Source organism: Acomys minous (assembly GCF_964271855.1).
Source record: "Acomys minous genome assembly, chromosome: 13".
NCBI classification, from domain to species: Eukaryota; Metazoa; Chordata; class Mammalia; order Rodentia; family Muridae; genus Acomys; species Acomys minous.
Genome location: NC_140495.1, coordinates 27,713,201 through 27,727,194, shown reverse-complemented (window position 1 = coordinate 27,727,194; position 13,994 = coordinate 27,713,201). Strand labels below are relative to the sequence as shown.

At 47.7% G+C, this 13,994-nt stretch overlaps 2 protein-coding genes across 3 annotated transcripts in view; one reads left to right on the top strand and one right to left on the bottom strand.

Moving 5' to 3' along the window:
* Positions 1–13,994, top strand: part of SLC9A9 (solute carrier family 9 member A9) — a 550,188-nt gene that overhangs the window by 384,008 nt on the left and 152,186 nt on the right. The window lies entirely within an intron of this gene.
* LOC311580307 (uncharacterized protein) lies at positions 85–11,491 on the bottom strand. Of its 2 annotated transcripts, none has more exons than XM_084751779.1 (4): positions 11,156–11,491; positions 7,254–7,409; positions 3,935–4,112; positions 85–393 (listed from the first exon to the last, which is right to left on the bottom strand). In XM_084751779.1, the coding sequence occupies exons 1-4, from the start codon at positions 11,228–11,230 to the stop codon at positions 341–343; spliced, it is 462 nt and encodes a 153-aa protein (XP_084607905.1). In that variant the 5' UTR covers positions 11,231–11,491; the 3' UTR covers positions 85–340. The 2 variants fall into 2 exon arrangements, with proteins under 2 accessions (XP_084607905.1, XP_084607906.1); XM_084751780.1 differs by having other exon boundaries at positions 7,254–7,346.

Here is a 13,994-nt window from a genome sequence, read left to right as displayed (position 1 = left end):
TGCTTTAAATGTTTCTATTAACAAGAAAAGTCTTTTTTAAAAACACTTAAAAATATTTTTATGTGTATGAGTGTATTTGCCTGTACTCATATCTGTGCATCACATGCGTGCCCAGTACCTGAGGGGACCAGAGAAGATGCAAGGCCTCCTAGATCTGGAGTCACAGATGGTTAAGAGGCAACATGTGGGTGCTGAGAACCGAACGCAGATTCTTTGGAAGAGCAGCAGATGCTCTCAGCCATGGGGCCGACTCTCTAGTCCCTCTGACCTGTCAATACCAGTCCAAGTTTAGCTCCTGTTCTTGAGGGTGTATAATAAATAGTCTTTCACAGCTTCATCCTCATCCCAGAAGCTCATTTCTTGGCCATCCGCAGGAAGATGTTGGCTTTCCTCCTGCAATAGAGTATCTTGATGGGCTCTGGGCTGGTCGAGTCATCTTTCCAAACACTTGAGTCTCACGGGTTCCAGACTCTTTCAGACTTGGTGTCTTCTACCAGACAGGTGCATAGATTCCCCACACTCCCCCTTCGGGGGCCCCTCTGAATATTCATCACCCTTTACCGGAGCCACAGGTTAAGAAGTGAAAAGTGCCACACTTACAACCCAGGCCTGAGGCATCATCTCCTGTCCTTAGCGCTTCCCTCCCCAGCTTGTAACCAGTCATTGCCTTCCGCTCCTGGCACTGCCAGCCTGGCCCCCATCTTGTTCCCAAAACGTTTATCCTCTCGGGGTACAGGGTTACATCATAAATGCCAATTCCTATCCCAATCCTCGGACACCGCCGTTCACGCTGCGGTGGTTAATGTTGACTGTCACCTTAGTGGCATCTAGACTCACCTAAGAGACAATACATTGCCTTAGTTTTATGTTAATACAAACCAAAGTCATTAGGAAAGAGGAACTCTCAACTGAGAAGACGCCTCTATGAGCAAGTCTGTTGGCATTATCTTTTTTTTTTTCATAAGAAATTTCTTTGTTTTAATGAATAATTGAATTTTATATTATTTACAAAGAATGGGACAATACGTTTTGGGGTTAATATTTAACATTTTTACTATCATTATCCTAATTAATGATTGATTTGGGAGGGCTCAGCCTACTGTGGGTGGTGCTATCCCTGAGCAGGTGTTCCTGGGTTCTATACAAAAGCAGGATGAGTAAACCCTGAGGAGCAAGGCAGTCAGCAGCACTCCTCCATGGCTTCTGCTTCCATTTCTGCCTTCCTCCTTGCTGTCACAGAATATACTAAGGCACTTAGTAAACATCTACTGAGCCACACTGTGACAGATGTCATAGACTCAGAGGCAAAGGCTTGTCACTGTGTGGCTGACACTATTCCCCCAACTTTCATCTTCAGTGCCTGCCCCATAGCAGCACCAGTTCTAGAAACAGTGGCTGTGGACAACTCCCTAGTCTCTTCTGTTGTGCAGCCAGACAAGGATGTTCTGTCTCTGAGATTAGGTAGCAGTGGGTCGGTGGTTTCTTTGCACAAACACTTCAGCAGTGGGGACTTTAGTGGTTCTGTCTTCTCTGGGTCTTGAAAAGCGCTGACTTAGAAGCTACCAGTCGCCATTAGCAGATGCTAACTCTACGCTACTCTGGACAGAAGACACACAGGGCATTTGCTAACAGTGGTCTACCTGTCTCTCAGGTAGGGTTTTATTGCTGTAAAGAGAAACCCTGACCACAGCAACTTTTATAAAGGAGCATTTCATTGGAGCTGGCTTTACCATTCAGAGGTTTAGTCCATGGTGGGAAGCATGGCAGCCCACAGTTAAACATGGTGCTAGAGAGGGAGCTGTGAGTCTATATCCAGACTGGCAGGCAGCAGGAGGAAAGACTAACGCTGGGTCTGACTTAGCTTCCAAGAAACCTCAAAGCCCCACCCCCCCCCCAAGCCCCCAGCCCGTGAAACACTTCCTCCACCAAGGCCACACTTATTCCAACAAGGCCACACCTCCTAAGAGTACCACCCCCTATGAGCTTATGGGGACCATTTTATTCAAACTACCACACCTGGTTTTGTTGTTCACATTTGGTGGGCTGGTGTTTTCTTTTCTAAGGTAGATTTTGAGGTAGTAAGTTTCAGCAAGAATCTTAGGTTGATAAGAAAACAAACAAACAAACAAACAAACAAAAACACCCAAAGAAAGACGCAAAAACGATGGGAACAAATGCATTTTATAAAGCTGTAGCACAGTTTCTAATTTTCTAATCACCTGTTTTGCTTAAGTACTTCATATTTCTGCTCTGAATCCTGGATACAAACATTTCCAGTGAATTTGTTTTTTAACAGCTCACTGAGCCAAATCCTCAGAGTGTATAACCTGGGCAGGCACCAAGGTGAAAAGAAACTCTGGGCTGTGTTTACATCTCCTTGTCAGCTCTGCACTGGGCTATGTGGTGTGCCCTGCTTTCAGCATATGTTATAAAAACAAAGAACGCGAGGCAAGCTTCCTGCGAGTGTGTTTGCAGGCCGGGCTCCAGGGAGATAACGAGGTAGTTCCAAGTATGTGAGGAGCATCACATGGAGTTAGGAAAGCTGGAGATGCTGGTCAGGACTTTCAGCAGATATGTTTCTGGGACTCACTCGGTTGTACGAAACTTCTCTGTCAAGCATGCATGCATGCAAGCCTATACACATTATGACTGTGTGTGTACGTGTGCACACAGACCCTTCATTTCAGAATACTGATATGCTTTAATTTCCACCCCAGCATGTCACATAATCCCACAAGCTTTTTTGCTCTTTGCCAAGGCAGCCAGTCTTCCCACTACCCGCGTGCCCACTGTTTCCCCTTCGTGCCCTATACTGTGTTAGTCATCTCTTCTGAGAAGCTGTCTCTCATGAGCCTCCTCTTGTCCAGCTAGAGCAGAGTCTGTCTTATGTGGTACCCCACTACCATCCGCATATGCCCCCTCCCGGGAGGTCACAGACCCAGAAAGCAATTCATACTCTGCCTGCATATCCGAATGGCCGTTCTCCACTGTAGACTGTGGGACTCCTGAATGGCTTCAAGCCTGCCTCCTGGCTCTGCACAGTCCCTGGCATACCATTTAGGCACTTGGGCCCTTTGAGGATGCCCATCAATCATCCTGAAGTTCCCAAGCGCAGCCTCTCTCACCCAGCTTAATAAGTTCTCCTTCTCCACGCTCCTCAAGCCCCCGTCTCCGCTTTCTCAGCTTTACTCTTTAAACTGCTGATCTTTCCAATTCACTAGAGCAGAAGGTATCAATAAATGATTTCACAAGTCTCCCACCAAATCTACCTCGCTCCCTGCATCAGTGCCCTTCGATTCCAACTTCTATCTAACTCCAGTGGGCGGACTGGCCCTGCTCCAGAGAAGGCCCGTGCCTCTGTTGGTGTGCTAGTCACATCCTCTCTCCATTACTGGGGGACATTATTCCAACATTCTCTAAACTCGGCAAAACCAAGATAGAGGTAGGGATGTGGCAGAAAGGATCAGAAAGGGAAAAAGAAAAGCTTCGTAGCCGGTCCACCCTGGTGGAGGGGACTCGGTGTGCATGAATTGCGGCTTCTCCTGTGATGAGATGCGACTGGAGGGCTTTTTTAAAAAGAACTATCTGCAAATAATAAGTCCTCACAGGAAGCAGCTTCTCAGAGAGATTCTTCAGAAGTAGGTTAGGCATTGGGGGGTTGCAGGGAAAGGGAAGATATGCAGACATTTTCTTTGTGTGTGTGTTTGCTTGTATATACACATATGCATGTGCGTGCAGAGGCCAGAGGTCCACATCTGGCATTTTCCTCAGTTGCTGTTCACCTTTTTTTTTGGGGGGGGGGGGGGACTGCAGCTCTCATTATCCTAAAGTGCACTGATTCATTATACTGACTGGCCAGCGAAACCCAGGGAGCCACCTGTCTTCGACCCCACCCCACCACCAAGGTTGAGGACACAGAAAGGTGCCACCGTACCTGCCCGTCCTGTTTGCAGAGCGAGCACTTTACTGACTGAGGTGTCTCCCCAACTCCTCAAGTTGTTTTCTTTTGTTCTCATTTGTTCCAAATGCTTCAGGCTCCAGGCTCCAGCGCTGAGCCATGGACCAGGCGCAGCAGATGCTTTTCCCGTCTTCTTGTTGCTGTGACCAAACGCCTGATACAGACAAATCAAAGGCAGGAAAGACGTATGTTGCCCCTGGTTTCAGAGGACTTGTCACTCTATACCTACCTGGCCTCAATGTGACTGAACAGGACCCCACTGCAGTGGGAGCATTCAGTGGAAGAGCTTCACCTCACTGATGACAGGGAGAAGAAAAGAAAGCTGGGGAGGAGACTGACTACACAGGACAGCCTTTACAAGAGGCATGCTCCCACCCACACACACCCCCACCCCCCCACACCCCACCCCACCCCACACCCCCACCCCCGTGATCTGCTTCTTTTCTCTAGGCTCCACTCCCATCTATAGACCAGGCCTGCAAAACATGACCCTTGGGGGCTGGGGTGGGGGGAGTGACTTTCATATTCAAACTTTGACATTAGACCATACATTTGCATCACAATTTTGTGGAAACGGGGGAGGGGGGGTAATGTGGGGGGGGACTTCATTGCCATCTTTACCCATGAGAAAATGGGATGCAGGACCCCAGTTTACAATTGGCTGGCCCAGCTCTTGACCCTGATTACACAAAGGAAGCCTAGGCATCGGGCCAACTCAGCACCAAAGAATTTTATTGCTGAGGGTGTTGAATTTGGTTTCCGCTTTTTCATTTCTGAACACAGTTGGAGCTGATTCTGAAGTGCTTTTAGGAAGCCGGTTAAAACACTGAGGCATAGCTGCGAACCCTTTTATGAAATTTCATCTTTTGTTTTGACCTTGCTTGTGCTTAGATAAGGAAACTTGTGTGGCGTGGCTATGGGATGTGGAGGTGGCGTAAGTCATTGCAACAGCCACTGGAAGTCAGGAAACACTGAGCCAAAGGTTCATTTCCTACTTTTTAGGCCAAGGACTGTCTTTGGGTGTGTGACCGGGGCGGGGGGGTGGGGGGGGGGGAGTACAGATGGAATAGGGGGGATAGTGGAGGTGGGGAGGAAGATACTATGACTCGGGTTAAGAATTCAGTTGCTGCCAAGGGTTAAGTAGAGAATGCACACTTTCACCTTCATCAACGCTGTTGGGACTGTGAAATTGAATTTAAACATGGCAGCATGGACTCTGGTTGTGGGGAACTAAGAGACCCATTGGGAGTATTGCCTTGCGTTCTCAGCTCTGCTCATGCGCACTGGATGACCTTGGACATCACACTTAGGTGGTGGATAGTCTTGTAAGAGAGACCATTGCTGACTCACGCTCAATATTGAGCTTATAAAAGGAAAAGGAAAAGGAACAACAACAACAAAAAAAAACATGAAACACTGGATTGACTAGTGTGAGCCCTCATCTGTGGATGTATTTATCTAGTTCTTTGCGTCTTAGAGTGTACCCTTTCACAGAGGCACCTCTGAGTGCACACATTATAACAGTAATTAAAACAGAGCAAACATAACAAAGCAGCTGCTGAAGAAACAGCGCAGATTATGTCTTGAAATGCTACTGATGTCTGACTTGAAATACTATTGCCGAAAACCTTCAGCAAAAGGCATTCACCTCATCAATGTAGTGGGCACCCGTGCACAGAGAAGAGCCCTGGTAGAGGCTTCAAGGAATCTTTTTTTTTTTTTAATACATTTTTATTAATTTATACATATTACATCTCAGTTGTTAGCCCATCCCATGTATCCTCCCATCCCTCCCTTCCTCCCACTTCCCCCCCCTACTCCCCTCCCCTATGTCTGTGTCTGAGGGGGATCTCCTCCCCCTGAATATGCTCATACGGTATCAAGTCTCTCCTTGGTGACCTATTATCTTTCCTCTGAGTGCCACCAGGCATCTCCATCCAAGGGACATGATCAAATATGGGGCACCAGAGTTTGTGTGAGAGTTAGATCTTCTTCTCCACTCAACAGTGGAGAATGTCCATCGGCTAGTCCGGGTAGGGGTTCAAGGTTTTTACTGCCTATTTTTTCCTTGGCTGTTGCCACAGTTTGCGGAGGACCCCAGGGCCCAGACTCTCCTGTAGTTTTCCAGGACCCACTGGATCCTTCCATTTCCTCTTTCTCCCAGGCTTCTCATACCTAAAGTTTCAATAGGATGTCCTCCCCTCTTACCCATTATTCTGGTAGGTACAGTTTTTCATGGGGACGTACACCTTGGGCTAGTGTCACCATGCACAAAACTCAAGTCCAAGTGGATTAAAGACCTCAACTTAAAACCACAGACATTAACCCAGTTAGAGGAAAAAGTGGGGAAGAGTCTGGAACTCATAGGCACAGGAGACAACTTCCTGAACAGAACACCAACAGCCCAGGCCTTAACATCAACAATTAATAAATGGGACCTCATGAGGCTGAGAAGCTTCTGTAAGGCTGGTGACACTGTCAAGAGAACAAAGCGACAGCCTACAGACTGGGAAAAGATCATCACCGACTCTTCATCTGACAAAGGTCTAATATCCAAAATATATAAAGAACTTAAGAAATTAAACACCACCAAACCAAATAACCCAATAGAGAAATGGGGCGCAGAGCTAAACAGAGAATTCTCAACAGAGGAATATCAAATGGCTGAGAAACACTTAAAGAAATGCTCGACCTCCTTAGTCATCAGAGAAATGCAAATCAAAACGACACTGAGATTCCATCTTACACCCATCAGAATGGCTAAGATCAATAACTCAACTGACACCTCATGCTGGCGAGGGTGTGGAGAAAGAGGAACACTCCTGCATTGCTGGTGGGAATGCAAACTAGTACAACCACTTTGGAAAGCTATCTGGTGCTTTCTCAGAAAAATGGGAATAGGGCTTCCTCAAGACCCAGCTATTCCACTCCTTGGAATATACCCAGAGGATGTACTACCACACAACAGGGACATATGCTCAACCATGTTCATAGCTGCCTTATTCATAATAGCCAGAACTTGGAAACAACCTACGTGTCCCTCAACAGAAGAATGGATAAAGAAACTGTGGTACATTTACACTATGGAATACTACTCAGCTATTAAAAACAAGGAATTTCCAAAATTTGTGGACAAATGGATTGAACTAGAAATTGTCATAATGAGTGAGTTCACACAGAAGCAAAAAGAGCTAAATGGTATATACTCGCTTCAAGGAATCTTAACTAGAAAACCCTGTGGTGATGGGAACTGGCTTAAACCTGCCCCTCCCAGCCTGAGCTATGCCCTACTCACCTGGAGGACGGCTTGTTTTACAATGTGTCTTAATGTGCCTCTTCCGCCAGCAAGCATTTCAGAGGACTCAAAAGCCTCTTTCTTTCCCGGAGGCTGTAACCAGAGTTCCTCGTTGTACATTACATGGCTTAAATAGCAGTTGATCATGCTTAAGTACTGGAAACAATCAAAGGGCCATGACCTCAGAGAACATTCTTCCAGCTGAGTAGAAAAACCCCCTTGTCGTGCGTCCTCTCCATCCCCACGCCTGGCCCCTCAGCCTGGCATGGTTTCCTCACACAGCACTGTGTCCTCTCTTGCCCTCTCCCAAGCTTTAAGCAAGGCCTTGGGGATTCTCTGCCACATGGGTGCCACTTGTCGTTCTAGTAAAATCCTGGAGCTTTAAACAGTTAGAATCTACGTGGGGGAAAAAACAGTGCAGAGAACACAGGGGCCTTCCGTTGTTGGGCTTTCTAGCCAAGGAGAGCTTGCTGAGCTACCAGCAGCATATATTCACTCAGGGAGGGCACTGATGTCTGCAAGACAAGAGCCCTGCCTTAGAAAGCTCACCTTGTTCATATAAAAGTGTCGCTATACATCCATTTTGGCCAGCGTTTCCTCTCCAACTCCAGACAAACACCCAACTCTTCTACGTACCCTGCACTCAAAGCGCATCATAGCCCAGTGCCTTTGTATGTGTCAGCTTTGCCCTTCTAACTCCCCAAATGCCCCATCTGATCTAGATTTGTGGGAAGCTAAATGTCCCCTTCTCCATCTTGTCTAGGTACTAAGCATTCTGAACCACAAGTCCTGTTTATTGTTGGACTCCGTCTATAGCCTGATGGCCTGCTTGTTTTGGGGCTTCCTACAAAGCACCTGTCAATAGCAAGCAATCAACTAGAGTGATTCCCAATCCAGTCTTACCATTTTTTAAGTAAGTCACTTGAGCCTCAGTTTTCTCATCTGTAAAATGGGGATAACTGGAGTCTCCCTGCCCCCCGCCCCAGGCATTCTGTCACAGGGTCACTCATTTGGAAACACTGACTTCTTTCTGGTTTTTTAAAGGCATTTCTCTACTCTCTAAGGACATAGAACAAACAAAGACCCATTTTCTAGAGATTATATTGTATTGAATGTGGTAGAAAGGAATGAACCAATTAAGATTTGTGCTTTCAGATGATGATGATCTTTGCTAAGTGTTGGAACAGAGAAAGGTTAGGCAGCCATGGGAACAACTATCTATTTTAGGAAAGACAATCTTCCTGCAAAGGTGTCTTTCATCAGAAACCCTCTCCGTAAGGAAGGTTTTAACCATAAAGTACAAAGTATATATATATATAAAAAAAATCTCTTCAAGGAGCGATGAAAGCATAAGGGGAACTAACTGGGGAAGACATGGGGTGTAGGAGAGACCAGCTGGAGCTCGTTACACAGGAAGCTGGTTAGCCAGGGCAGGCGTTGGGCCTCTCATAATGAGATGGAAGATTTGGATGGAGCAAGTGATCTGATGCCAAACAGTGACAGGCAGGTGTGTTGTCAGGAAGATAGGCAAATGGCCTGCTGCTTAGAGGCTAGTTTAAATATTACTTACTATATGGCCAAACTACAGCTGCAGGGCTGAGATAGGGAACTCCGAGAAAGGCTACAGAGAGGCACACCTGGAAAAGACAGAAACCACAGCCCACCCAGGGTGCACACCCATCACTTTAGCCTAGCTGCATGCAGACATTGGTTCTCCTATGACCAATCACAGTCTTGAGTTATCCTCAACCACACCAGAGACACACACATCTTCCTGACAGGACACCTGTGACTAACCCTCAGGTTCCTCGTGGCAGAGGAGAGGCTGCCGGACATGGACAAAGGCATCTGACACGGAGGGGCTATTCATTAGATTTTAAAATGGCTCAGCTGAAGTTTTCTGTGAGTCTCACCTTACTCATGAATAGTTTTCCTTTCCCATGTTCCCTAGCGTGCCTGCACACCCATTTCCACATAGCCTGAATACATGACACGTTCAACATGGTCTACCATGCCATAAAGCTAACCAGGTTAGGGTGAGAATTGAGAGAGGCTGCAATTCACTTCAGTCATTGATAACCACTTACTGGCTACCAGAAAGTGTTTGCCCTTTGCTGGGAAGAGAGTTTACAGGAAATAGGCCTCGAGTAGCTGAGTATCGGTGAGAGGAAAGATGGAGCTGAGGAAAAGGCCCAGGTTAACAAGGATTATGTCAACACAGCCATGCCCTGGCGAGGGATGAACCTGCCCAAAAAGAGAAACTTCTTGATGCCACATAACAGAGTTTCCCCAAGTCTTCGAGTCAAAAGAGAATTCTCTAGAACGGCTCCTAAAAATCTATACATAGTTCTGTGCCAGATGCTATGGAAGAGCAGCTCCAGAGTCAGCCAGGCTCATTTCAAAGCCTCTTCTGCATGAACATATTTAAACGCTCCATTTTTGCTAGCGGAAGTCTTTTGAGAGCCTAGTGCTCCTTCTAACCATGAAGCTGTGGTCATCCTGGACTTTCCCATCAAAGAACAGATCACCGTGTTCAGTGAAGCCTCTGCGCTGGGAAACAAAGGCCTACTGAGGTCCTCAGCTAACCGTCCCTAGTTTCCTACTGCTCCCTTTTCCCGCATATCTTCACAGGCCCCATGAGACGCATGCCCTCCTCTGCCAAGAACGAACAGAAGGGAAACCCCCTGGCAATTCACACGGCATGAATATGGTGGCAACTAAAGATTTCCTTAGACTGCCTTTGAAAGGCTTCCTGATTTCCTCCAGGAGATGTGGTGAAGCGGCTGTGTTTTCAGCACCTGCAAATGGTGTCTCTGCTGCAGAAGAAAGCAGCAGGTTGACACAAGTGCCTTCTCGGCTTCTGTCAGCAGGCGTTCCCCTCCTTCTACAAATTCACTCTACCCCAACGGCCCTTTCTTACCATGAGTGTAGCTAGAACGTAGCTAATGTGTATGGGGACAGTGTGTCTTGAACCAACTAATTCTCCTGCTCTGAAAACCCCGTAATGCCGGGGGGGGGGGGGTTATGTTTATGCAACTGTTTATTGCATGCTATGGAGAAGCTGGGAAATAGGATGGAGGATGAGGAGAAGAATGGGATTTCCTCAAAGCGTTTAGGCTAAGTAGGAGGACAAGTTACACCACGCGAAACCCTCGTGACTCACCAAGCCAGGTGTGACAGCTACCTACAGCGAGTCACCCTCAGGCCTTTGTGTGCACCCGTCTCTGTGGCTCAGGATGCAGCCTTATTCCGTGTCCCCTGTCTCACCTGCCTCATGATTAGATGAGGTTTTCCCAATCCCACAGAGGGCTCCCCCCAACCCCCCCCCGGGGGTCTCCTGTCCCCTGTGTCCCACTAGACTTTGACCATGCAACAAGCTGAGCTAGAGGCAGTACAAACTAAAGCTTAGAAGACATGGACAATGCAAGTACCGATGCTGCCTCTTCTCCTCTCTTTGCTGTGTACCCTGAAGCGAGTTGCTTCACTTCTCTGTGCCTCTGGCTCTGTCACTTTTGGACTGAGGTCGATCATGCATACGGCTCTTTTGGAGGATTCCCCTGAGCTGGACCCAGGGAGAGGCTGAGTTATATCTGCCTTGTAAGCAATGCTTGTAATTGTTTTGCGTTTTGAAACCTGCCACGTGTACCGCGCTGCCCTTTCTCCAGGGTACAGGCGCTTTTCATATACCCTGCGCCTACATCGTCTGCACTTAGAATAAAGCAGCCTATATAAACTCAGAAGCTGAATGTTGAACAAGTTGAAGAACTGCAGAAATGGTTAATTTACAAATAAATGGACCTAGGTAAGGCCACCAAAGGACAAAAGGTAGCAAAGTACGGCAGCAACAGTCCTGGGCTCTCACACCTAGGAGACTTGAGTTCAGCCAATAGCATGACCCTTACCTGTGAAGTGGACCCCAAGTCCTCTTGAACAAAGACCTTCCTGAACTGGGAATGGTCTGGCCCTGGAGGCTGCATAGGAGGCTGAGGGAGCCTCAGGCCAGTGACTGGAAACTGGGGACCAGTCTCTGCTCAAGAACCCTACGGCTTGACTCCACTCTCTAAAGTGGGACTGGAAATTTATGTCTAAAAGCTTCCCCAGGAAAACCTCCCTGATTCTCTTATACCCTGCACAAGTTTGGGGAGTCAAGAGTTTGCACAACACTGTTTTCCCATACCACCCTCCACCTCACTCACACTCATCTCATGCGGGCGTGCTTGCTTGCACACACACTCAGCCCGAGGGATGTTCTGAATAACTCTCCTCCCTTCTCTGCAAGCACAGTGCCTCTGATGCCTCCAGCCGCCCCCCCCCCCCCTGCACAGACCTTCACACCATGAAGGAAGTAAAAGGCCTAGGCCACCACGATGAGGAAACTGGGCTCCTCCTGGCTCGTGCCACCTCCCTAGCACACACATGACAGGCAGAGGATGGATCACCGTCGCCCCTCGAGCCAAGCTGGTTATAAAGTGTGATGGACCTGGTTAATTGTTTTGCCTGCATAAGCACATTTTGCTTCAACCATTTGTCAAGCCGAGGGGAGGTTGTTTTATAAAAGGGGATTTAATTAAATGTTTTGTCCCAGCCTGGTCTTTCCCTTCCCCGTCTACATTAGCTTGTGTCATATTTTTCCCTGGAGGGCAGGAAAACAATTTAGTCAAAATGAAGGATCCATTGATTTACTATTGAAAGAGGAAATGCCAAGCTAACAACTCCCCTCTATAATTTCCTAGTGACCATAGAGAAAGCCTAGTTATTTAACTTAGAGGCAGTGTGTTGCCCGGTCCACCTGGCTCTTACGTCTTCGGAACTGCGCATACTGCTAAGTCTATAGTTTTTCTCGATAGAAATTATTTCATGAACACCCACGTTAGAGCTATTCTTCTTCACTGAACAAAATAGATGTCTCTAGTTAGTAAAATCCTTTAAATGTTTCCACCTCCAGTTTGGTGACTGAGGTGAGGAGTCAGTTTTCCCCCAAAGACCCTAACAGTGAGGTCACGGCGTGCTCCCGTCATCTGACTACAGCAATCCCACAGGGTGTAGAATTCAACCTCCCCTACTTCCCCCACCCTCTAAGCTGCCTCAGGCCTCAACTGTTTTTCCCCAAGTACCTGTTGATGTTTTCTGAGTTAAACTTTCAGCTCCCTCGCGGATACAATGTCCTATATTCATCATCTGATGGAGCTAGATATGACACGCCCTTGCTGGTGTCCCTTGCCTCCTTCTGCCACCCTGAGTCAACTGATGACAAGCAGGTCTGGCCAAGAATGAGGATAGTTCTGGAAGAAACCTGCTTCATTTGGAAGGAAGGGGACCTGTGAGTGAAAGAAAACTATGGGTCTGGACTCAGGACAATGTGACTTGCCACAGGAACACGTGTGTCACCTCCGAGATCATTAGTGTCCCTTCCACCCTCAACAGTCTGTGGTTGACTCAACAGTATTTCCTGAGCACTTGCTATGAAGCCACTGTGGCCAGGACAACGAGGAGACTAAGAGCCCTGCTGCCGTGTGGTTTGGGAGTGGAGGAGCAGGTAGAATTGAGTTTTTAGCCAAACAAACACGTGATGGTAGTAAGAGCTTCACCAGGGAGACCCGATGCACTGCCCGCTCTGGAGGAAGATGCTATCAGCTAGACCCATGCAACAGTGTCACTCTTGCCAAGGGAGGATGCTCACATCCCTGTGACTAGAATAGGATCCATTAGGAAACACAGCTGCTAACCTCTGGATGGGAGCCGGTCAGCTAGGATGCATTTACACCTAATTGGCCCCAAATTGCTGCACACAGAGAGAAAATGTTTTACTTTGCAGCATTAAATCAAGAGCCATGGCCTCCCCTCAGGCCCATCTCTATCTACAATGGGAAGAAGGCAAGGGAAACAGGCCTTGCCCTCTCTCTGCTTTCACAACTCATCTGACCAAACTGGAAAGGGATGCCCTGGGAGATGGCCGTGACTTACCTCACAGTCAGATGACCATGACTTACAGGTGGGGGCGGCTTTGAATGTATAGCACTTTTTAGCTGAAGACTTAAAGTTGCTTTATTGTCACATGCTACCAACTCTGTGCTCTCTACGGTTGGTATTTATCTGTCTTGCCACTACCAAGGATTGGTCCATGGACTGTACCCATGCTTTTCAAGTCCTCTACCACCGAGTTACGTCCCACAGCGGTCTCAAATGACTGTGTGGGCAGGAATGGGCATCCCGGCTCATTCTCCTGCAAAACACTCTCGTACTAATTTTTCACAGGCGAGGAATGGCTCATTAGCATTTAGGATGGCGTGGAGGTGCGCCTGGGCAGGGGTCATGGGCCAACCCTGCCAGCAGCAAGACTCCGCCACCGAATACTCCTCTCCTATTGTCCTTGGCTTCTCAGCTCATCTGGTCTTTGCTGTGCTTAGATTTCCTGTCCATTAGCCCCTCTAGTGTAGCTCTAGAGAGCAGCGAGGGACTGCCCACCATCACTGGGAGAAGCTTGAAGGAGACCCCCGCAGGGGACCTTATATGGTCAAAGCACAGAGAAGGAATAAGAGGATGTTAGCCATGAGTACATCAGCTCTGAGGAATTACAAGAGACACTGATCTAATGAAAGCTAAGCAAGGGGTCTCCCAGGACAGCCTCCAAAGATTTCCTTCCCCCCCCCCGCCCTCCCTCTCACCCTCCTTCCCTCCTTTTGTCTTTCTTTCCTAAAATTCACCACCTCACCCTTGTCTTCCTCTGACCCTCAATATATC